Source organism: Mobula hypostoma, chromosome 20, assembly GCF_963921235.1.
Source record: "Mobula hypostoma chromosome 20, sMobHyp1.1, whole genome shotgun sequence".
NCBI classification, from domain to species: Eukaryota; Metazoa; Chordata; class Chondrichthyes; order Myliobatiformes; family Myliobatidae; genus Mobula; species Mobula hypostoma.
The window spans coordinates 45,053,084-45,079,342 of record NC_086116.1 but is presented as its reverse complement, the minus strand read 5'-3'; the positions used below and the strand labels follow the sequence as shown (position 1 = coordinate 45,079,342).

The 26,259-nt window shown below is 40.9% G+C and overlaps 1 protein-coding gene across 6 annotated transcripts in view; it reads right to left on the bottom strand.

The window, feature by feature from the left end:
• The window catches only part of mcm10 (minichromosome maintenance 10 replication initiation factor), a 76,767-nt gene that overhangs the window by 11,430 nt on the left and 39,078 nt on the right, over positions 1-26,259 (bottom strand). For 4 of the 6 annotated variants that reach the window (XM_063072785.1, XM_063072783.1, XM_063072781.1 and 1 more), the window contains exons 14-17: positions 24,499-24,727; positions 22,957-23,092; positions 6,809-6,921; positions 1,859-1,972 (exon numbers count right to left, since the gene is read on the bottom strand). In XM_063072785.1, the coding sequence (XP_062928855.1) occupies positions 1,859-1,972; positions 6,809-6,921; positions 22,957-23,092; positions 24,499-24,727 (592 nt within the window). Of the gene's footprint in view, positions 1-1,858; positions 1,973-6,808; positions 6,922-6,949; positions 8,205-22,956; positions 23,093-24,498; positions 24,728-26,259 lie in introns of those variants that run through there. The other 2 variants (XM_063072786.1, XM_063072787.1) reach the window with 2 other exon arrangements.

Genomic DNA, 26,259 nt, shown 5'->3' with positions numbered 1-26,259 from the left:
CCAATATATCTGGTGCTCCATCGCACCAGAGACTAAGGTTCAATCCTGACCTCAGGTGCTCCCTGTGTGTTGAGTTTGCATGTCCTCCCTTGTCCTACAGGGTTTCCCTTGGATGCACCAGCTTCCTCCCACATACTGAAGATAAGATAAGCAAGTTACTTGGCCACATAACATGCCTCTCATAGGTAGGCGAGCGGTAGAATCTGGGTGGAGGTGATGGGAATGTGGGGAGAGTAAAATATGGGATTGATGTAGAATTGGCTTACATGTGGGCTGAAGGGCCTGTTCCCCTGCTTTAACTTTCTCTGAATCCGTCCGCACAGAGTCCTTTCTCATTTAAGAATCCAGGACTTTAACTGGCACTTTCTATTAATTACTTTTCAAAATAATTTTGAATTTTAAGCTTGATCAGATGCCACATTGCTCCATATCTCCCTTCCAGAATGTGCTATAGGACTATTAAAACAAAACCAATTCATGCCATTTTAAACGTTTGTTCTCCCCAGGCAGTTTATCTGATTAACCATTCTAGTTAGACTCCCACCCCACTCTACCTCTGATCTCAGTCGGTGCACTGCACTGTAAACTCAAAAACTATTTTTATATTGTAAATGCATGCTGATATTTATGTACATTTTATTCAAAATCTGTACTTTTAACTTCTGACTTTATTTTTATATAATTCTTTATTAGCTGTTGAATGTTGTTTTATGTTGCATGTTGTGCCAACACGCCACAGCAAATTCCTAATACATATAAATGTATATGGCAAATAAAGTTGGTCGTCGGTCAGACACAACTGGAGTTAAACAGAAATAGTATGATTTACCCCAATTTAGTGGCACCACTAAAAGGTTCATTTTTTTTGGACAAGATGTTATGTCATGTTGTGAGGATACATATATGAACCACCTCAAAGAAACAATGGAAAGAATCTTTAGCTCTTTATAAAAGAATGCAGATTTTACACCTGCTCTCAACTAGAATAGCATTCAGTCTTGCCAAAGCAACACTTCCATGAAGATTGGACATGATGAATGCAGATGAAGGATCTAAATGAATGTTTACACTTAACTCTTAAAATGGATTCCAATGACTTACTCACCACCAAGGAAAAATTGAAAACTCATCACCATATCATCCACCATTTCCTCCCTTGTTTCATTTAACACCCTTGGATATGTTCCACCTGGGATTGGGAATTATCTGTTTCAAAGACGCTGAACTCCATAATATCTAGTTTTCTATCCCGTAGAGGACTGCACAAGTTTTTACCACAATATCAGCATTACCCTTCTTCATTTTGAATACAGTCTCAATGTTTTTAATCAAGCACTGTACCTCATCCTCTGTTTCCCCAGGGTTACGTTTTTGCTCCTTAATAGATCTTATTCTTAGCTTTTTTTCTTTATGCACTTCTGAAACATCTTTGGATTTTCTTTGACTTTGTTTGGCACTATTAGTTACAGTACAGAACTTCACAGCATATTACAGGCCCTTCGGCCTACAATGTTGAGCCAACTGAATAGTTCCTGATATCCCTTTTAATTTCACTAGTATACTTGCTATACTCCTCCAAGCTTTCTGTTTTACTAAGCCCCATGTCCAACATTACCATGGGAAAAGATCACAACCTTTTACTGTGCTAGCCCATGTAGCATTTCACATTTATTTGCCATAACCACAATATCAAAAAGATGGGTTTTAAGGAGGGTCTTAAGAAGGAAGGAGAAGTTACAGAGACAGGGAGGGAATTTCTAAACAAAGGCCTCTAACAGCCTCTAAGGAATTTTAGATTTGAAAAGAGGACAATTGCACACAATGAAGGAGAATTTTCCCGATTAAATTGATTATTTACCATCTTGCAAGTGACAACTCTACACTTCATCTCACGGATGCTTTTCATTTTTTCTTCCATTTGCTCTTTCTTCACACGTGGCTCAAAATACTGCTCTTGAAACTCTATTTCAGCCTGTTGAAACAAATAATATTTCTCAAAACTCATTAGCAAATCATATTTTGTATTTCTGGAAAGGTGACATACACACAGTGGCTAGTTTATTAAGTCGCCATCCTGTTGGTTTGAACCAGTCTGGCCATTCTTCTCTGACTACTCTTATTAACAAGGTATTTTCTTCCATAGAACTGTCGCTCACTGGATGTTCTTTGTTTTATACACCAATCTCTGTAAACTCCAGTGCGTGAAAATCACAGGAGATCAGCAGTTTCTGAGGTACTAAACTACCCTAACTGGCACCAATAATCATTCCACAGTCAAAGTCACATAGGGTTCATTGCCATTCTGATGTATGGTCTGAACTACAACTGAACCTCTTGACCATGTCTGCATGCTTTTATGTAGAGTGGCTGCCACGTCATTGGCTGATTAGAGCGGGTGTACTTGTATACCTAATAAAGTGGCCACTGAGTGCATATAACCAATAACAGATGAGCCAGATTTTGAGATTTGGCACTGTTTACTGCTAAAACACTATGAAACCAATAGTTTTGTCAGAATAACCACATGGCCAGGCAAGTGTAAACATCCATAAGTCGCTGAGTGGTTCCTGCCCTTCTCTAGAGAAAGCTACATTAGTTTTTACTTGAAATCTGTGACTTAACCAGTACTCAACACGCTGACATCTATTTTAACTGGGGAACAGAATACTGAAAACGCCAAGCTACGTTGAGTGAATTTTTAACGATATTTTTAATAGCTCAGCTATCTCTCTTGTGCAAAAGTATAACTGTCATTTCTTTAAGTATTAAGTACTGAAGTCAATATATATTATATATATTTTAGTCTCCACCTTAAGCGCAACAGATTCCTGAAAGGAGATTTGATATGTCACCAAACACTCTTACAGATTTCTATGTGGAGAGCGTTCTGACTGGTTGTATAATCGCCTGGTACAGAGCCTCCAAAGCACAGGATCACGAGAGGCTGCAGAGGGTTGGAGACTCAGCCAGCTCCTTCATGGGCATAACCATCGAGGACATCTTCAAGCAGCAGTGCCTAAAGAGGGCAGCATTTATCACTAAGGACTTCTTCTCATTACTACTATCAGGGAAGAGGTATAGGAGCCTAAAGATCGATACTCAATAAGTCAGGGACAACTCCTTCTCCTCTGCCATCAGATTACTGAATGGTCCGTGAATCCCTTAACACTACCTCATTATTCCTTTTTTGCACTAGCAATTTTTATGCCTTTGCACTGTACCGCTGCCACAAAACCAATAAATTTCATATCATATAAGTCAGTGATAATAAACCTACTAATGATTCTGAACAAGCACCCTTTTCTAAGCTCCATCACAGAAAATGATTAGCAGGTGGACAGAGGAAACAATTTGTGGATTTTCTCTTTGAAAAAGTGTAACATGCCATCATCTTGGGGGAATCTCTGGCCCATATACTCAGTAAATGAAATGCAGAATCTGTCAAGCTATCTATCTCCTGCCCCCACTGTGGCAAGTATACAAATCTTGCATCGATCTGTAGAGCAGACCATTGCACAGCTTATAGAACCATAGTGAAAGCAAAGAAACCTCAACTTTGAGGGACTGCCGAGGAAGTTATTATTTTCAAATCTATTCGCATTACTATTCTGTCACAATTTAAAAAATTTTGCAAGCTTACAAGGTGTTAAGCTAAACAGCAGAGCAGTTTAAAGTGATGGTGTTGTTAATGAATATTGTTGGATAGTAATCAGTAAGGCAGAAATCATTATATACTTTGAGTCAGAGTCATAGAGCACACAGTATGGTTACAGGCTCTTCAGCCCACCAGTCCACGCTGACTATGGTGCCTACACAGTTAGTCTCAATTTTCTGCATTCAGCTAATATCCCTCCAAGTCCCACCCCTCTACGTACACATCAAAGTGCTCCTTAAATGATGCTCAGAATCAGAATTATTATCACCAGCATGTGTGGTGAAATTTGTTAACTCAGTAGCAGCAGTACAATGCAATATATGATAATATATTTTTTAAAAAATAAGTAAATCAATTACAGTAAGTAATATAAATATTTTTTAAAAAGTGTGGTACAATGGGTTCAATGTCCATTTAGGAATCGTATGGCAGTGGAAAAGAAGCTGAATCACTGAGTATATGCCTTCAGGCTTCTGTACCTCCTTCCTGATGATAACAATGAGAAGGGGGTATGCCCTGGGTGATGGGGGTCCTTAATAATGGACATTGCCCTTCTGAGGCACTGCTCCTTGAAGATGTCTTGGATACTACCGAGGCTAGTACCCAAGATGGAACTGACTAATTTTACAACTTTCTGTAGCCTCTTCCGGTCCTGTGCAGTAGTTCTTCCATACCAGAGAGTGATAAAGCCTGTCAGAATGCTCTCTATGTTAAATATATATAAGTTTTCTGAATGTTTTAGGTGACCAACCAAATCTCTTCAAACCCCTAATGAAATATAGCCACTCTTTTGTTTCTTTATAGCTGCATTGATATGCTGAGACCAGGTTGGTTCCTAACAGATCTTGAGACACAGGAATTTGAAACTGCTCACTCTTTTCATTTCTGATCCCTCTATGAGAATTGGTTTGGGTTCCCTCATCTTATCCTTCCTGAAGTTCACAATCAGCTCTTTCATCTTACTGACATTGTGTGCAAGGTTGTTACTGTGACACCACTCAACTAGCTGGTATATCTCATAAGAACATAATAGGGGCAGGAGTAGGCCATCTGGCCCATTGAGCCTGCTCCACCATTCAATAAGATCATGGCTGATCTGGCTATGGACTCAATTCCACCTACCTGCCTTTTCCCAATAACCCTTAATTCCCCTACCATGCAAAAATCTATTCAACCTTGTCTTCAATACATTTACTGAGGTAGTCTGCACTGCTTCATTAGAGTAGAGAATTCTGCAGATTCACCACTCTGGGAAAAGCAGTTCCTCCTCATCTCCATCCTAAATCTACTTCCCCGAATCTTGAGGCTATGTCCCCTAGTTCTAGTCTCAGCTACCAGTGGAAACAACTTTCCTGCCTCTATCTTATCTATCCCTATCATAATTTTATATGTTTCTATAAGATTTCCTCTCATTCTTCTGAATTCCAGCGAGTGCAGACCCAGGTGACTCAGCCTGTCCTCATAGTCTAACCCCCTCATCTCTGGAATCAACCTGGTGAACCTCCTCTGCACCGCCTCCAAAGCCAGTATATCCTTTCTCAAGTAAGGAGACCAGAACTGCACACAGTACTCCAGGTGCGGCCTCGCCAGAGTGGATGGCCTTACATTTACCAACATCTTGCTCCTGTAAGCCCGCTCATCTCCACTGGAGATTCTACCAACAATGGTCGTGTCATCAGCAAATTTATAGATGGTGTTTGAGCTGTACCTAGCCACACAATCATGGGTATAGAGAGAGTAGAGAAGTGGGCTAAGCACACACCCAAGGTGCACCAGTGTTGATCATCAGTGAGGAGGAGATGTAATCACTAATCCACACAGATTGTGGTCTTCTGGTTAGGAAGTCGAGGATCCAACTGCAGAGGGAGGTAGAGAGGCCCAGGTCCTGTAGCTTATCAATCAGGACTGTGGGAATGATGGTGTTAAACGCTGAGCTATAGTCAACAAACAACATCCTTGCATTGGTGTTTGTATTGTCCTGGTGATCTAAGGCCATGTGAAGAGCCATTGAGATCGAGTCTGCCTCTTGTGGCATAGGTAAGTTGCAGTGGGTCCAGGTTCTTGCTGAGGCAGTTCATTCTAGCCATGACCAACCTCTCAAAGCATTTCATCACCGCAGATGTGAGTGCTACTGGGCGATAGTCATTAAGTAGCTCACACTACTCTTTTTAGGCACTGGCATAATTCTTTCCTTTTTGAAGCAGGTGGGAATTTCTGATTGTAGCAGTGAGAGGTTGAAAATGTCTTTGAATACTCTGCCAGTTGTTCAGCACAAGCTTTCAGAGCCTAACCAGGTACTCCATCCTGCTGCCTTGTGAGGTTCACCCTCCTTAAAGGCAGCCTAACATCGACCTCCGAGACAGATATCACAGGGTCACCAGGTGCAGCAGTGATCTCCAGGGAGCTGTAGTTATGTTCTCCCTTTCAAAGCAGCAGGTTTCATGCAAAAGGCATTGAACTCATCTGATACTGTTATAGCTGCTTCAACTACTTCCTCTGGCAGCTTGTTCCATCTTCTCACCACCTTCTGCATGAAATAAGTTGCCCCTCGAATCCCTTTTAAATCTTTCCACAAAATCTATGCCTTCCAGGTTTAGTCTTCCCTACTGTGGAAAAGACTTATCCACCTTATAAATAGATTCACCTTATCTATGCTACTTAACTTTAATTTTTTTCAATAAGGTCACCTTCATTCTCTGCAATCAAACATTTTATATTTCACATAAAATATCTACAACTATTCAACTTATAATAGAAATCTTATAAAATTCATCTATTTTCCTTTCCTTAAAATAATATTATTGATCAATTATGAAGATTCAGAAGTTTGTGATTTATGAGAAAGAACACATTAATGATTGACAAACATGAGGTCTGCATATTGCCAAAAGAATCCAAGGAAAAATATGGAGATTTCATAATCTGTACGAACCGAGTTAACTGGTGTTTCAGAGCGGGATTATAAGTCTCTCGAAGCAAAAGCAAATATGAAGTTTCATACACCCATTGAGTGGAACACAGATTGCTGTTGTATGATTATTCAGTGCAGTTTTGACAGGAAAATCATGGACTGAAGGTAAACCACAACTGGCTTCATTCCATTCTTTACAGTGCTGCAGTTAGAGAAGCAAGACAAAGAGTGACTGGTTGTACCTCTTGGATTGTGCCAATGTGTCTTGATTTTGCATTTAGTATTTTCCGAAACTCTTCTGAGTCCAGGTACTCCAGCTGGACACGGTGCTTCTTTAACATTGGTTCATCATTTCCTTGGTGGAAACAGAATTAAAAAGATTGGACAGGTGACATGAATGCCAACGATCTTTGCAAGCAAATAGGAAACAGCAGAATAATGGCAATGTTATTTGTTAACAAAGTAAATCAAGGTTTGCATTGTACAGCCAATCGACATTAAACTTCCAGTGTTCAGTTGGTGGAAGACAAGCTGGAGTGTGTTCGTCTGTGGCTGCACTAATGTGTGATGAAGACTGTTGTGAGCTTGTTCTTGCAGAAACATGGCTCCAGGACAACATCCAATGCACCATCAATCTACAGGCATGACACTCAGGGGCTTGGGCTATATTACTTTTTTGTGACTGTATGTTTTATTGCTTTCGTAGTTATATGTGCTATATGTACCTTGTGTTGTGTGTGATTGCTGATACTCTGTTTTGTACCTCGGCCCCAGAGGTACAAAAATTTGACTGTATTCCTGTGTGTAACTGAATGACAATTAAACTTGAACTTGAATTTAAACAAGTTTGCCAACATAAATTCCAAAGGTCTGAAATGAATTATATGGTATAAGCACAAGAGATTCTGCAGGCTCTTGAAATCCAGAGTGACCCACATAAAATACTCGAGGAACTCAGCAGGTCAGGCAGCATTGACAGAGGGCAAAAACAATTCACGTTATAGGCTGAAACCCTTCATCACAGGGGTTCCCAACCTGGGGTCCATGGACCCCTCGGTTAATGCTAGGGGTCTTTGGCACTGTTACGTAACTGGCAACAATGAATATCAATCGAGACAGGTTATATAAAAACAACCAAACATTTATTAAACATGGATAAACAATTAAAATAAATGAAAACCTTAACCGGAAGTTAACCGCTATGCAGCCGTTCAACAAGTCATCACTCGGCACTGGTTCTGAAAGTATTAAATGCGAAAACAGTTCTTAAAGCGGTAAAGTCAGATATAGTTCTTAAAATGGTAACTTTGAAAGTCCAACAGATTTATACGTTCAATTGGGAGAGACTTCTCTGGAGAAGGATTTCTTCATAGACGTGACTTGCTTGCTGGTTCTGTCCACAGGATACACGATGCCGGAAATAAACAGTTTTAAACAACTGACCTTAAATTCTTCTAGAGAGCAAATCCCGCATGAACTCCTTGCTCTTTTGGCAAGAGTTATCTTTGATGCAGATCACTACTCCTTCAACAAAGACTCACTAAGGTCGACCCTTTGTTAAGCTGCTGAACGATGCCGACTCCTCTCAATCCTTCGGGTCCTGTACTTCGATAAAGTCTTCACTCCCCCGTACTACTGCTGGAATAAGCAGCAGTAGTAAAAATTACTACCAGCAAAAATTGCCAATCCAGCACTATTGTACCTTGCAACAGAACGTAACAACCGTTTTAAAAATGAAACTGCGTCATAAAAACAAATACGTAACAGAAACAGAGACACAGTACGTTCTAGCTGGAAATCTAAAAACTAAAAACTAACTGCGTCATCCGGGGTCTTCCCTTATATACCCGTGGTGCACATGTCATCACGTGACCTCACATCAGCAGGAAAACTACATCAGGTGACCTCCAAAAGACCATTACATCATTCTCACAAAAGAAAATCACAGATCTCCTTGAGGCATAACAGGCACTAAAAAGGTTGGGGATCCCTGCTTCTTAGCTAATAAGGTTGACAGTTTCTTCCCCTCTATAGATGCCGCCTGATCTGTTTAATTTCTCTGGCATTTTGCGTGCTTCTATAATCTAAAGCTACCACTGTCAGTGGATATGCCAGAGGGTCAATTTCTTTACACAATTATATTCTCAACAATATTGGAATCTTTAACTAACGTCAGCCAAGACTCAGTGGGTCAGATTCTTGCCTGACTGGTTTATGTGTTCAAGTCCACTCCAAGGACCTGCTGCCCCAAGTCAGTACTGAATGAGTGTTCCATTGTTGTTGCTGCTGTCTTGTGCATGGGTTATACTGAGGCCTCTGCCTCTGAGTACTCTTTCAACGATCCTATAACTCGGGTTCTCAGCATCATCTATCCACCCGGTGAAGGGTCTCAGCCCAAAACATAGCGTTGACTAATTTTCATAAATGCTGCCAGGCCTGCTGAGTTCCTCCAGCATTTTGTGTGTGTTTATCTATCCACCTATCCATGCATATTAATTATTTTTTTTATTTGCATAGTTCCTCTTCTTTTTCACATTGGTTGTTTGTCAGTCTTGGTGCGTAATTCTAAATTTATTCTATTGGATTTATTTGTTCTATTGAGAAGGCTTGCAAGAAAATGAATCTAAAGGTAATATATGGTGATAACAAATTTACTTGGAACTTTGAATGAAAAACATCCTACAATTTATGTTGAAAAAGAGCTGAAGAATGTGATCGACATTATTAAATACTGTTGTGCATGAAGCCTTTGCCACATATCCTCCTTTACCACAGGGACTCCACTTCAAAAGCACTTACTGTAATTGATTGTAAGTCAGTTTGTAAAAACTCAAGGAGGTTAAAGGTACTATTGAATTTCAATGCTTTCTTGCTACTAACTCCGTGGTATTTCCCATTTGTGCAGTTAGGAATGTATTGCACGTGCCATTCTTTGCAGCCATTTATTTAACAGGGCAGGGGAAATGTGCAGAAGGTTGTGATGATGACTTTGTTGCCTGACATTTTAGGTGTATTTATAATCTTCATGCCTAGCTCCACTTATATTTTAACTAGCATTATCACCTCTATCTGCGCATCTGGGATGTACAAAAATTGCAATGTGACTGCTGATGTTAAAAAAGACATCACTATTGTAGAACATAGAACATTACAGCACAGTATAGGCTCTTCGGCCCACAATGGGTTTTAAAGGTCAACCTTTAAACCTATTTTAGTATCAATCTAACCCTTCCCTCATACATACCTCTTCATTTTTCTATCATCCATGTGCCTATCTAAGAGTTTCTTAAATGTCCCTAATGTATCTGCCACCACCACTGTTCCACATACCCACCACTTTCTGGGTACCTTACACCCGCCCCCATACTTTTCTCTAATCACCTTAAAATTACGCACATTGGTATTAACATTAATGTCTAGTTATAATCTTCCCTTTTTCTCCAATTCCACCTTGGCCACCTGTCCTAGTTAAATTTGACGTTGATTTTTTTTCTCTAAAGTCCATATTTAAGATGAAAACCTCTTAAATACCAATTTCTTCCTTTCCTTTCATAGCTTACTCTTTACCTTACCATTCCCTCCAAAACCATTTAGCATCCTCAATGCTCTCCTCAACTCTCCCTCTCTTTCTTTCTTTTTTCAACCTCACAAATCTATGCTCTTCTATCCCATGTTCATTTCCCTGATGACTGGTTCACACATTTCTCCACAGATGCATTTAGAACCAGAATCAAAATCCGGTTTAATATCATTGGCATATGCCGTGAAATTTGGTGTTTTAGTGGCAGCAAAATATAACAATAAAAACTGTAAATTTGTAAAAATATATTTTAAAAAATCAAATTAAATAAGTAGTGCAAAAAAAGAGCGGGAAGAAAGTGAGATAGTGCTCATGGGTTCATAGTCCATTAAGAAATCTGATGACAGAGGGGAAGAAGCTGTTCCTGGAACGTTGATATGTGTCTTTAGGCTCCTGTACCTCCTCCTTGATAGTAACAATGAGAAGAGCGCATGTCCTGAGTGATGGGGGTCCTTAATGACGGATGCTGCCTTTTTGAGGCATTGCCTTTTGAAGCTGTTCTCGATACTGGGGAAACTAGTGCCCAAAAAGTCAACTGTACTCTTTTCCATAGAAGGGTCTTGGCCTGAAACGTCGACTATACTCTCTTCCATAGAAAGGTTCTCAGTCTGAAACGTCAACTATACTCTTTTCCATAGAAAGGGTCTCAGTTCGAAACGTCAACTGTATTCTCTTCCACAGAAAGGTTCTCGACCCAAAACATCAACTGTACTCTTTTCCGTGGAAAGGGTCACGGCCTGAAATATTGACTGTACTGTTTTCCATAGATGCTGCCTGGCCTGCAGAATCTCTCCAGCATTTTGTCCCCCACTGAGGAGCACCAGGCCATTCTCTCCCACATCATCACTGACCTTATTAACTCTGGAGATCTCCATCCACTGTCATCAACCCCATAGTTCCCTCACCCTACATCTCCCATTTCTACCTCCTTCCCAAGATCCATAAACTTGCTTGTCCAGGTAGACCTACTGTTTCTGCTTGTTCCTACCCTATTGAACAGTTTTATCCCCCCCGGTTCAGTTCCTTCCTACCTACATCCGTGACACTTCATACGCTCTTGATCTTTTCAATGATTTCAAGTTCCCTGGCCCCAATTTTCACTATGGATGTCCAGTCTCCCATTCCTCACCAAGAAGGCCTCAAAGCTCTCCGTTTCTTTCTGGACACCAGACCCAACCAGTTCCCCTCCACCACCACCCTCCTCTGTCTGGCGGAACTCACCCTCACTCTTAATAATTTCTCCTTTGAGTCCTCCCACTCCCTTCAAACAAAAGGTGTAGCCATGGGCACTCACATGGGTCCCAGTTATGCCTGACTGTTTTGTCGGCTACATAGAACAGTCCATGTTCCAAGCCTACAATGGTATCACTCTCCAACTTTTCCTATGCACTGGTATTGCTTCCTGCACCCATGTGGAGCTCGTTGATTTTGCCCCCAACTTCCACCCTGCCTTCAAATTTACCTGGTCCATTTCCGACACTTCTTTCCCCTTTCTCTATCTCTGGAGACAGCTTATCTACTAATGTCTATTATAAACCTACTGACTCTCACAGCTACGTGGACTATACTGCTTTGCACCCTGTTACTTATAAAAACGACATCCTCCTCTCGATTCCTCCATCCCTGCTGCATCTGCTCTCAGGATGAGGCTTTTCATTCCAGAACTAAGAAGATGCCCTCCTTCTTCAAAGAAAGGGGCTTCCCTTCCTCCTCCATCAGTGCTGCCCTCAACCACATCTCTTCCATTTTGTGCACGTCTGCCCTCACCCCACCATGGATAGGGTTCGTCTTGACCTCACCTACCGCCTCACCAGCCTCCGCGTCCAGTACATAATTCTCCATAACTTCCGTCATCTCCAGCGGGATTCCACCAATAAGCATGTCTCCAGTCCCTAACTTTCTGCTTTCCGCAGGGATCATTCCCTACACAACTCCCTTGTCCAGTCATCCCTCCCCATTGATCTCCCTCCTAGCACTTATCCTTGCAAGCAGAACAAGTGCTACATCTGCCCCTCCAACTCCTCCCTCACTACCATTCAGGGCCCCAAACAATCCTTACCAGTGATACCTGTGAGTTTGTTGGGATTATCACCTGTATCTGGTGCTCCCGGTTTGGCTTCCTGTATATTAGTGAGACCAAATACAGATTGGGAGACTGCTATACTGATCACCCTCGCTCTGTCCGCCAGAAAAAATGGGATCTCCCAGTGGCCACTTGCTTTAATTCCACCTCCCATTCCCATTCTGATATGTCAGTCCACAGCTTCCTCTACTGTTGCGATGAGGCCATACACAGACTGGAGAGCAACACTTTATATTCTGTCTGGGTAGTCTCCAACCTGATGGCAAGGGAACAACTCAACCTTCCAGTAATGGTCCTCACTCTCCTTCACCACTCCCCATTCCCATGTCCCTTTCTCACCTTATCTCCTAACCTGTCCATCATCTCCCTCTGGTGCTCCCCCTTTTTTTCCATCCATGGTCTTCTGTCCTCTCCTTTCAGATTCCCTCTTCTCCAGCCCTATATCGCTCTCACCAATCAACTTCCCAGCTCTTTACTTCATCCCACCTCCCCATCACCTTGTGGTTCATCCTCCCCCTCCCCCACTTTCTTACTCTGACTCCTCATCTTTTTTTCCAGTCCTGATGAAAGGTCTCGGCCCAAAACATCGAATGTACTCTTTTCCATAGATGCTGCCTGGCCTTTTGAGTCCCTTCAGCATTTTGTGTGTGTTGTTTATAACTTTCTAGCCTTTTCTGATCCTGTGCAGTGGTCCCTCCATATCAGATGGTGATGCAGTTAGAATGTTCCCCACGGTGCATTGGTAGAAATTTGCGAGCATCTTTGGTAACATATCAAGTCTCTTCAAACTCCTAATGAAATTATAGGCACTGTCATTTCTTTGTAATTGCATCAATGTTGGTCTCAGATAGATCTTCAGAGATGCTGACATCCAGAAACTTGAAACTGCTCACCCTTTCCACTACTGATGCCTTGATGAGGACTGGTGTGTGTTCCCTCAAGTTCCCTTTCTTGAAGTCCACAGTTAATTCCTTGGTCTTACTAACATAGAGCGCAAAGTTGTTCCTGTGACACCACTCAACCAGCTGATCTATCTTGTACCTGTATGCCTCCTCGTCACCATCTGAAATTCTGCCAACAGTAGTTTTGTTGTTGGCAAATTTATAGATGGTGTTTGAGCTACAATAAATCTACAGTGAATGCAACTTGACTGGCTCTCCACTTGGCCTTGTATCACCTGGACAGCTACAGCAGGCTGCTGTTTATTGATTACAGCTCAGCGTTCAACACAATCATACCCTCATTTCTAATCAATCAAGCTACAAAACCTGGACCTCTATACCTCCCTCTGCAACTGGATCCTTGACTTCCTCACGGAGAGATTACAGTCTCTGTGGATCAGAAGTAACATCTCCTCCTTGCTGACAATCAGCACATTTACAGATCTAACCTTTGCTTTCTCTCTCCCTCACTCTCATTCCCTTTTGGTAGCTTCTGTAGCCTATAACACTCAGTAAAAATACTTTAACATTGAGCATGGTTTCCCTGTCTTCATTCAACTTTTACTGGCAGCATCACCTGCAACCTTGACCTCTCATTACTTTACTTCCAACTTCAAAAACTTTCCAGGAAAGTTATGTTTCACTCACAACTCTCCTGATACAACCACAACAACAATTTAAAAAAATCATCAATGGCAACACACACAAAATGCTGGAGGAACTCAGCAGGTCAAACAGCATCTATGGAGAGGAAGAGACACGATGTTTCTGCCAGATCTACCTTATCAATGTTCATTGTGAGCTTCAAAGATCATCCAGCATCATTCTCTATGAGGATAAATAAAGGAAAGCTTGACCCGTTCCAGCTTTAGCAAGATCACTACCCCACCAATCTGTGGATTACACCGATTTCTTTCGTAAAAGTAAAAGAGGAGAGGAGCTGTTATCTTCATTGCTTTAATAAACACCTGTTTATCAAAGCAATGAAAACTACAGTTAACATTGATGGAATTTTCAAACAGCTCTGAACACCTCTGCCAGATCTATCAAGGACAGCGATACCTTTAACATCTGTCGGACGATACTGAGGATGTTCTACGAGTCTGTGGCCAGTGCTATCATGTTTGCTGTTGTGTGCTGGGGCAGCAGGCTGAGGGTAGCAGACACCAACAGAATCAACAAACTCATTCATAAGGCCAGTGATGTTGTGGGGATGGAACTGGACTCTCTGACGGTGGTGTCTGAAAAGAGGATGCTGTCCAAATTGCATGCCATCTTGGACAATGTCTCCCATCCACTGCATAATAGACTGGTTGGGCACAGGAGTACATTCAGCCAGAGACTCATTCCACCGAGATGCAACACAGAGCGTCATAGGAAGTCATTCCTGCCTGTGGCCATCAAACTTTACAACTCCTCCCTTGCAGGGTCAGACACCCTGAGCCAATAGGCTGGTCCTGGACTTATTTCCTGGCATAATTTACATATTACTATTTAATTATTTATGGATTTATTACTATTTAATTATTTATGATGCAACTGTAACGAAAATCAATTTCCCCCAGGATCAATAAATATGACTATGACTAGATCTAGCTTATCAATGTGAGCTTCTACTATCATCCAGCATCACTCCCTACGAGGATAAATGAAGGAAAGCTTGACCATCTCCAGCTTTAGCAAGATCATTACCCCACCAATCTGTGGATCACACTAATTTATTTCATAAAAGTAAAAGAGGAGAGAAGCACCTGTTTATCAAAGCAATGAAAACTAAAGTTAAAGTTGATGGAATTTTCAAACAGCTCTGAGCACCTCTGCCAGTTCTATCAAGGACACTAGCTGCCCCACCATCAAAGGACCACTTCTTTTCTCGTTAGATGTGAATGACAGAATTGATGGTTTTGTGGCCATGTTTGTGGACATAGGTGGAGGGCCAGGGGTAGTACTGAGAGAGCAGGGAGTCTGCTGAAGGATAGATTGGGAGAATGGACAAAGTGGTAGGTGGAATATACTGTAGTGTAGGGAACTGTATGGTCATGCACTTTGGTAGAAGGAATAAAAGCATAGATTATTTTCTAAATGGGGAGAAAATTCAAAAATCATAGGAGAAAAGGATGCTGGGAGTCCTCCTGCAAGATTCCCTAAAGGTTAACTTGCAGATTGAGTTGGTGGTGAGGAAGGCAAATGCAATGCTAGCGTTCACTTTGAGAGGAGTAGAATGTAACAGCAAGATGTAATGCTGGGGTTCTATAAAGCACCGGTCAGACCCCACTTGGATTATTGTGAGCAGCTTTGGGCCTGTTATCTAAAAAAAGATGTGCTGGCATTGGAGAAGGTCCAGAGGAGGTTCATGTGAATGATTCTGGGAATGAAAGGATTAACATGTGATAACATGTGATGATGGCACTGGGCAAATACTCACTGAAGTTTAGAAGAATGGGGGGGGGCGAATCTCATTGAAACCTATCAAACATTGAAAGGTCGGCATAGACTGGGTGTGAGGAGAATGTTTCCTATAGTTGGTGAGTCTAGTACCAGAGGGCACAGCCTCAGACTAGAGGGATGTTCATTCAGAATAGACATGAGGAGGAATTTCTTTAGCCAGAAGACATGAATCTGTGGAATTCATTGCCAGAGGCGGCTGTGGATGCCAAATCATTAAATATATTTAAAGCGAAGGTGGATGGGCTCTTGATTAGTCAGGGCATCAAAGGTTACAGGAAGAAAGCAGGAGAATGGGTTGAGAGGGGTAATATATCAGCCATGATGGAACGGTGGAGCAGACTTGATGGGCTGAATGGCCTAATTCTGCTCCTATGTCTTTTGGTCTTATTGTATAGTAGTCAGTGCCTCATGAAGGCGCCATCCATCATTAAGAATTGTCACCATTCATGCCCTCTTCTCATTACTACAGGAGCCTGAAGGCATACACTCAATGTTTTAGGAACACTTTCTTCCCCTCCGTCTTCAGATTTCTGAATGGTCTGTGAACACTACTTCACTTTTTGCTTCCGGTTTAAGGTGGCACTGGTGAAGCACAGCAGGAACATGCTGGCAGCAAACAAAACTACTAATTACTTTATTAATCACACTTTTTCTGAAAAACATTCACTGCAATCAATAGCCTGTAACTTCCCTTTCAGTGTTGAGCTTTTGAACCGCCTCTACGACCTGGCATTTTTACAGTGTGAACTGAAGTTTAGAAGGTACTGGATGGTTGTGGTTGTGGTGTGCACGGGTCGAATCAAGGCAGCGGGCCCTGGCCCGAGAGCAGGGAATGAACCACTTTGGCTGCCGGGTGGACTTGGAGGCGATTCGAAACGGCAGAACCGAGGCAAGGTAGAGTTGAGGAGGCAGGGCCCAGGACTGAAAGTGAGGAACAAGTTGATGTTTGACTGATTTAATTGCCAGACCAGATTGGAAAGGTCAGTCATGGGCCAAATCGGGCTGGAGAGCGTATTGAAGTAGCAGGGCCCAGGTCTGAAAGTGAGGAACTATTCCTTGTTTGGCTGATATAAATGCTGGGCCAGATTGAAAAGGAAAGGGTGCCAGGGCTGGAGGTGAGGGACGTGCCAGTGTTCAACTTGCTGCCCGGTGAGGTTTCCTCATCTCTGCATTGAAGTGAGGCTGTGGTCTACAATTAACGGGCTCCTGGATCGGCAGTGACTGGCTTCGTGGCCGTGGACTCCTTATCATGAACTTCAGTTCTGAATGTTATTTGCTTACTTTTATTGTTTGCACAATTTGTTATTTTTACCCCCTGCACATTAGATGTATAACGGTCTATTTTTTAATGGCTACTATTGGGATTCTTGTTTTGTGGCTGCCTGTAGGGAGAAAAATCTCAAAGATGTATATAATATACATAAATTGATAATAAGAATACTTTGAACTTTTTGAACTATTTATATTTTATATTTCATATTCTAACATAGTAATTTTAAAACGTTTTCCACTGTACTGCTGCTGCAAAATGACAAATTTCACAACGTCATTGATGATAAACCTGATTCTGATCAGCACAGGCCTGCGGCCATGAAGATAGCTGACTGTTGTGACAATATAGACAATGGGATATTAAAAACATATTGATCTAAAGATAAGATGATGAGAAATGGGAACACATGATGACTCTCTAGTTTACAGAGAAGCCTTAAGTAATATTTACTTCAGTGGTTTTCTTTCAGTCAGAGCATAGTGCTGTTAATGTAGCTCTGTACTTGTGGTTAGCAGTATTACACATGTGGTGAGCCAATATGGCTTCCCACAGAACTTATGTGGTCCAGGCAAAGCCAAAAATAACCAGGAGTATAATTTATTTTTATTCTATCCCTAAAGAGGAGAAAACAAATTTGTATTTCTCTTTACACATATCACTTTTCTTTACATTTCAATGTTTACCTATTTTCAATATATTTTCCACATACACGTTTTCATACCAAAGCACGTTGTATAGAAATATAAATATTCTTCTACTTGCCTTAAAATTCAAGTTCCGGTTTATTGCCATCTGACTGTACATATGTACAATCAAACGAAATAATGTTTCTCTGGATCACGGTCCACCCACAAAACACAGGACATAAAATATTGCCATAAATAAGTTAATAAAAGTATAACTGAAAGTGCATGCAGTATGCAGCATTAGTAAACAGTAAACAGCTCACTGGTCTAGTGATGACAGCTTGGTGGTGGCTGGGTATTGATTAGTCTCACAGCCTGAGGGAAGAAGCTGCTATTTAGTCTGGCAGTCCTAGTCCTGATGCTCCTGTACGTCCCTCCTGGCTATAGTGGGTCAAAGAGTTTGACTCACGGAGATTAAACCAGACAGAATAAGATTACCTGGCTTACAGAATCTTTCTCAGTCTTTGAACAAAAAACACCCATCTCATACAACAGCAAGAACATATTTGTAATGGGCAGCATCACAGAGAAAGTACAAGAAGAGATTTTCGATAATGCACAGTAATGCAGAAGATCATAATGATGCACTTGGAGAATTTTGATTACAATCTTTGTACGTTATCCCTGCTGTGGGCTCAGACAGAGATAATCACCATCATCATCAGATGCCATGCCCAGTTTGAGCTTTGACTGCCATGGCCTACACACTCCTGTTTCGGGTCAAGTGAATCAATTCATTGGTATTCATTTCCAATTCTCTGGTTGCTGTCTCCATCATCATTTGTCTTTGCCTTCCTCTTGCTTTCTTCCCTTCAATCTTTCCAATAATTACTGTGCATTCTAACTCCTCTTTCCTAATCACAAGTCCAATGAAGTCACGTTGCCTTTTCATGATCTCATACATTATTTCTCTTTTTGTGCTTGCTCTGATCATGACATCCTCATTAGTTATTCATTTTGTCCATGATATTTTTTGCATCCTCCTCAAAAACCACATCTCTGCTGCTTCAGTTCGTTTCCTCATGTTACTAGATATTGTCCAACATTCTGAGCTATATAACATAACTGGATAAACGTAACATTTCAGTGCCCTGAGGCAGGTTGTCATGCCTAGTTTAGTGTTGGTCAGTATAATCTTCATTCTTGTAAAGGTGTCTTTTGCCATCCCTATTCTTCTTTTGATGTCCATGTCGCACCTGCCATCTGATGTCACCCAGCTTCCTAAGTAGCAAAAGTTCTGTACTTGTTTTATGTCTTCCCCGTTTATTCTCAGCCTACAGATAGGATTCTCCTTCTTTTTGGATATCACCATACATTCTGTCTTTTTACAATTGATAGATAGACCCATTTTTGCACTTTCTTCAACAACTATATCAATTAAGTTTTGTAGTTCTTCCTCTGTACTTGCAATTAACACAGTGTCATCCACATATCTAAAATTGTTGATGTTTTCACCGCCAACTTTGTTTCCCAAGATGTCTCTTATTTTTTGTAATATTGTTTCACTGTACACATTAAACAAATCAGGAGTGAAACCACACCCTTGTCTAACGCCTCTCTTGATTTTCGTAAACTGACTCACTTCTCCATCTATTCTTACAGCAGCAGTTTGTTCCCAGTACAGATTTCTGATTAGGTGGAGGTCTTTCGAATCTAGATCTAGTTTCCTGTAATATTTCAAATAACTTATTGTGCTTAACTTTATCAAATGCTTTTGTGCAGTCAATAAAACAAACAAATCTTTTTGCACTTGAATGGCTCGTTCTGATCGTATCCTTAACATCAATAATCGCATTTCTTGTACCTTTGTCTTTCACAAAAACACATTGTTCTTTATCTATTTCAGCTTGTATCTTACTTTTAGCTCTTGTCATCAAAATTCTTAGAAGTATCTTGGTGATATGACTCATTAAACTTATGGTCCTATGTAATTCACATTCTATTGCTCCAGATTTCTTAGGGAGAGTGATAAATACCGATTTTTTCATCTCTTCTGGTATTATTCCAGTCTCATAAATGCCATTGATTAAATCAGTAAGTTTTTCATTACATAATCTTCAAGGGCGATAATTTGTTCTATTACTAATTCATCAGGACCTGCTGCCTTTCCTTTCTTCATCGTATTTATTGCATTATGAACTTCAGATTTTAAAATACTTGGACCTTCAATGTTCTTCTTAATTTCTGGTTTTTCGTCTCAATCGTCTTCAAACAATTGCTGAATATACTCAGTCCACCTGTTCATAATCTCATCTTTTTCCATGATAATGGTACCGACCTTTGCTTTCAAACATCCACCTGAAGAACAGAGGAGCTTTTTATCAGTGATATTCTTGATTTGTTGATGTAACCTTTTTGGATCAGTAATAGGGATTCTTTCTAATTGCTCAGTTTTCCGGTTTAACCATTCTTCTTTGGCTTTTTGACATAAGCTTTTAACTTTTTTATCTAAGGACTTATATTCTATAGGATTTGCTTTCTTCCGTCTCCTTGCTTCCATTAGATTTTTGATTTCACAGAGATAATAAGGCTCTGAAATCTCAGTGGTGAGCATTTGTGCCAATTTCTAAGCTCTACGACTGATGGAAATGTTCTGTTTTGATTAATAGGATTTGGTACGCTCTGTGAGACAGGGCTTAAGATAAGTTGCAGCGAACAATAATAGCCCGGAAAAGCAATGTGATGTGGCAAAACTGCAAGGTTGCCCTGGGAAAACCACTCAAACTGGTGGGAGTTGTGATGGCACTTCTGGTCTCAGGTCAGTTTTTCCACTCAGTGGCACTGCCGTTTACTTTAGTGTGATGGTGTTTGCTTTTTGCTCAGCTTGCTAAAATACACAGAAATATTTCCAGCTGCCGCACCACTGGTTCCAGTAATAAGCTTTTAGACGCTGAACATCATGTAACAGTTTTCAGGACAACTACTATCCACTTTCTCTGATCCACTACTCATTTGCAATCACTGAACAGAGAACAGTACAAACCTGCAAAGGCCATTCAGCCCATATTGTTACCAATTTATACCAAGTCCTCAACTTGTGTCGTCCATCTCCCTCTATTCCCTTCATATTTACGCGTCTATCTGAAACCCCAAACTGCCTGCTTCCACTACAACCTCTGGTAACCCACTCCAGGCACCTATAACTCTATATAAAAATGTTGCCCCTCATGCCACCTTTAAACTCCCCCACACCAACCTTCAAGATTCTAGATTTAAATTTATTAATCACGTGTACATCGATGAATACAGTGAAATGTGTCATTAACAACTAATACACTCAAGGGCATGCTGGGGCCACCTACAAGCGTCGCCACACATTCTGCCGCCATCATAGCACGCCCACAACAACAAAGAGCACAACAAACAAGAGCGAAAAAAGGCCCATTCCTCCCTCCCACCCATGCACACGCACAGTCCCCCAACCCCCTTAAAAGCATGTCCTCTGATGATTGACATTTCTAGCCTGGGGAAAAGATTCAACTCCACCATGGATGGTCCCAAGACCAGGTGCGGAAGGAGGGTTTGGCATGGGGCTAGCAAAACCAGAGCTACAAAAGCACCAACAGAAACTCCAAAGACCTCACCCCAGGAGAGGAAGGATTTTTGCCAAGAAGTTGTGTGGTGGAAGTAGAAGCCACAGGGATCAACCTTCGGCTCAGGACAGAGGACTCCGGCAAGCTGCTATCGGCAGCCTATGCCCCGGAGGGGTGATGGGCTTAAGAAGAAGAAGATTCAGACTGTCTACCCTTTCTTATTCACAACATAGTCGGTCTATCAGCCTTTATGCCAATGCTAGTGAAAAGCAGGCTATCAAGTTTAATCCCAGCCCACAGACCAACTTTGTAAGTTGGAATGTTCAAGTGCTAATTCCAGTACTTCTCCATTGTTTTCCCATTTATTCTGGCAGCCTGTTCCACCTATTCCTCAATTCGCTTCTAATTCTTCCCCTACTAAATGATATCTGCACCCTGACTACTGTAGTGTCTACTGCTGAAACAAGACTTTCCATGTTAACTCAGTCTAGTAATTCTGTATACCTCAATTAAACCCCTTCAACTTGCTACTTTTCCCAAAGGAAACAGCCACTAGCCTAGAGAATCTCACCTTGGGACTTGTATGTGTCCAGGACATGAAAGGCGGGCAGGAGAAATCATTGCAGACAGTACCCACCCTGCAAACTGCCTTTTCCAAAAGCTCCCTTCTAGAAAGTGCTCTAGGGCTGTTATAACAAAAACTTCATGCCATTTTAACTTTCTTCCCCCGGGAGTTAATCTGATCAACCATTCTAGTTAGCAACCCCACCTCCCTCTATCTATTACATTGCACTGCAAACACTTTAAACCACTTTTCATAATGTTGTATTGCTGGTATTTATGTATTTATGTACACTTTATTCCACATCCATACTTTAACCTCTAACTTTTATTTTTATATATTTCTTTATTCTTTATAATTGCTGAATGTTGGTCACACTAACACACAACAGTAAATTCCTAACACATGTAAATGTACAAACGTTTGTATATGGCAAATAAAGTTGATCCTTCTTCTCCTCTTCATAACTATAACTTGTTGGACCCAGTTAAATTCTTGTACTCTTACCAGCATTTGAGAACAGCCAGGATGAAAAAAACTTTCTAGCCTCAATTCACCATGACTAATTATTCACTGGCTCCTACTAACAAGAATAACATCTCAAATAAAGTAATAAGAGGGAAGGGAAAAGAAAAATTTTTTAAATAATGTATAACTGTAGTCAAGAATATAAAGCTCACTATATTCTCCTATTTATTACAGGAGACGTGTAACATTAGAAGAAGTCAACCAGGCTACACTTATACAACAGAGATTATTCAGTAAGACTCAGAAAACTCTTCCAAGCCAGTTAAATCAACAATGCGATCACCTGACAACTTCATGAAAGTTTCCTTTCAAAAGAGTTCATGACTTAAAAAATACTTAAGGAAGAGGAGTAAAGTTAGAAAGCTAAATCATAAATACTGAAAAAATGCAATGGCATTAAAATGAAGAAATAAAAACAGAAAATTTTGGTAAAACTCTTAACAGACCTAACCAGCAATTTCAAGTAGTTCATATATTTATTTCAGATGTCTAGCATCTGTAGTACTTTGCCTTTCTATAAAGTGAAAATGTTTTGTTTTATGAGTAACACATACAAATTGCTGAAGGAGCTCAGCAGGTCAGGTAGCATCTGTGGAAAGGGCTTCAGGCCGAGATCCTTCATCTGGATTTCCAGCATCTTCAGAATCTCATTTTATTTTTCATTTTCACATTGGCAATGATTTGAAGAAGAGTAAAATCTAGTTTCCTGCAGGATAATGTATGACACATGCTGCCTATTTCTCAGAAGCAACTTACCATCTGGGGAAGAAAGGTTTTTCTCAATACGCTCCAACAACTTCTCACCCGTGTCTGGCAGTTTCTGCTTCACGCTATTGGGGTCCTCCTTTGCAAGAACGGCACCTTTTTTACGGAGCTTCATAATGGCAGCCATCTGGAAAAATTATGAGAAGCTGCATTCGGTTTACTGAGTCTACTCCGCCATTCCTTCGTGGCTGATTTATTTTCCCCTACAACCCTATTTTCCTGCATTCTCCCCATAATCTCTGATGCCCTGACTAACCAAGAACCTATCAACCTCCACTTTAAATTCACCCAGTGACTTGGCCTCCACAGTCGTCTGTGGTAATAAATTTGATAGATTCACCACCCTCTGGCTAAAAAAATTCCTCCTCAGCCTTGTGCTAAAGGGACGTCCCTCTATTCTGAGGCTGTGCCTTCTGGTCCTAGACTACCACACTATAGGAAACATCCTCTTCACATCCATTCTATCTAGGCTTTTCAGTATTTGATACGTGTCAATGAGACCTCTCTCCCCAATTCTTCTAAACTCTAGTGACTACCAGTCTAGAGCCATGAAAAGTTCCTCATGTTAACCCTTTCATTCCTGGAATCATTCTCATGAACCTCCTCTGGACCCTTAACCAGTCCATGCAAACCATAGTGCCTATCCACTCAGTTCCAATCTCCTGGGTTTGGCCCATATATCTCCAAGTCCAGCCCCTCCATATATGTATCCACGTGCTTCTTAATGATACTATTATACTTGCCTCAACCACCTCTTCTGGCAGCTCATTTTATATACTCATCATTCTCTGCATGAAAGGTTGTCCTTCATATTTCTTAAGTCTCCCCAAAATCTATGCCCCTCAGTTTTGTCTCTCCTACCCTGGGGAAAAGACTGTTATCATCCACCTTATCCATGACTTTCATAATTGTAAACACTTCTTTAGGGTCACACTTCATTCTTCTATGTTCTCAGGAATAAATATCTAGCCTGGCTTACCTTTCCCTATAACTCAGGTCCTCTAGTTGTGACAACGTCCTTGTAAATCTTTTCTGAAGTCTTTCTAGCTTACCTACATCTTCCCTATAGCAGGATGACTAATGTACACAGTACTCCAAATGCAGCCTCCCTAACAACTAATACAACTCTATACCGCTTTAAGAGCTACCTCAACCTGGAAACCTCCAAAATTTAAGACATTCAAATCAGGCATGTTGACATATCCCTACAATGAGAGGCAAGGAGGAAATTAGAAAAGCAAATGCATTGAGCATCCTAAAGCACGTCTTCTGAAAACTATTCTGATCTTCAGTGGCAAGTTTTTTTCAAATTATACTTCTACAACTTTTAGTTACTGGATATGGTTATCATGTGAATATTTTATGATTAATTCATTGAACTGCAATTATCATAAATTTTAGTAGTCAATTATTTGAAATAAATGTAAATTTTTCTCAAGTTACCAGCCGGCATTTTCTCTCAAAAATTTTGATATAAAAAACGCTAATGGTGAGAATGAAATATACCTAACTGCAAAGATTGATGAAATTTACCTTCTTTGTATCCACATAATGGCTCAGTTTTGAGGTTGATGGTGGAGATGTATCGAAAAACAGAATATCTTCTCCTTGGGAAAGACCTCCTCCCAGTTTAGGTGTCTGTGGTGTGGCGACTAATTTCTGTTTTTTGGGAAATTCTGCTCCAACCTTGGGTGATGTCTGAGTTGACAGTCCTCCTGCTCCTAATGTGTGGCTGCTGTGTACAACTTCACTCTGCAAAAAGCTGCAGAAAGTTGGACAGCGAGCATTAGTTAATGAATCAATGCTAATCATAGAATCATAGAGAACTACAACACCAAAACAGGCCCTTCAGCCTATTTAGTCCGTACTGACCTGGTTTATTATCTTGTCCCATTTTTCTGCACCCGGACCATAGTCCTCTATATTGAGCCCATCCAAGTACCTACCCAAACTTTATTTATTTAGAGATAAAGCATAGACTATTCCAGCTCTTTGAGCCATGCTGTCAGCAACCCACTAATTTAACCCTAGCCTAATAACAGGACAATTTACAATGATCAATTAACCTACTAACTAACCAGTACATCTTTTGAATATGGGAAGAAACTGGAGTACACAAAGGAACACCACGCATTCTATGGGGAGGACATACAAACTCCTTACAGAGGATGCCGGAGTTCCGAAGTCCAATACCCTGAGCTGCTCTAATCGCTACACTACTGTGGTGCTTAAATGTTACAACTGAGCCTGTATCTATCAATTCTGCTCATTCCACACTCGTACCACATTCTGAGTGAAGAAGCTCCCCCACAATGTTTCACTTTTCATCCTAAACGTATGACCTCCAGTTCTAGTCTCACCCAACCTGAGGGGAAAAAGCCCACATAATTAACACCATTTTACAAAATGTAGATATTTTGATTTGACCAATTACCAAATTTTATAACTAAATCTTTGCTGGATGTGGAAAACATTCTGACTGGTTATGTCACAGCTTGTTCTGGAAACTCCTTTAGAGGAAAGCAAGAGGGTACAATGAGAAGTGGACTTGGCCAGTTCCACTACGTTCTACTCCAAGTCCTGATGAAGGTCTTGGCCCAAACCATCAATTGTTTATTCCCTTCCATAGATGTTGCCTGACCCACTGAGTTCCTCCAGCATTTTGTGTGTGTTATTTTGGATTTCCAGCATCCACAGAATCCCTCGTTTATGACTTATTCTCTCAGACTCTTATTTCCCTCAGTTTGCACTAATGTCATGTTTATTATTTATTTTTGTTGTGCAATTTATAATTTATGTTAATTTATCTATTCAATGTTTGTAAAATACTGTACTGCTACTGCAAAAAGCTAATTTTCATGGCATTTATACGCTGGGTAGACGTCGAGTCAGACCTGAGAGGCCAGCGTTGGGAATTTTCATGCCTTACAAGGTGCAGTTCGAAAGGCTGTGTGGGGCACCACTCCTCGCACAGACATTTTACAGTGTTATTTTACAAGGCCGAGTTGCGAGCTCGACATCAACCCAGCGCGGATGGAGAGTACGCACGGGGCAGTCTGACACTGGATCGAACTCGGGAACCTTCATTCTCGAGTCCGGCACTGATCTCACTGTGCCACCAGCCGACCGGGTAGATATGGCTATGATGATAAACTTGAACTGGATGGATTTATGAAACGATCCATTACTATTATTTTTATTCCAGATTAGTTACTTAAATGAATCTAAATTTTCAGCTACAATACTGGGACTTTAACACTGGATACCCCAATGCTATCATCCCTAATAAAAGAA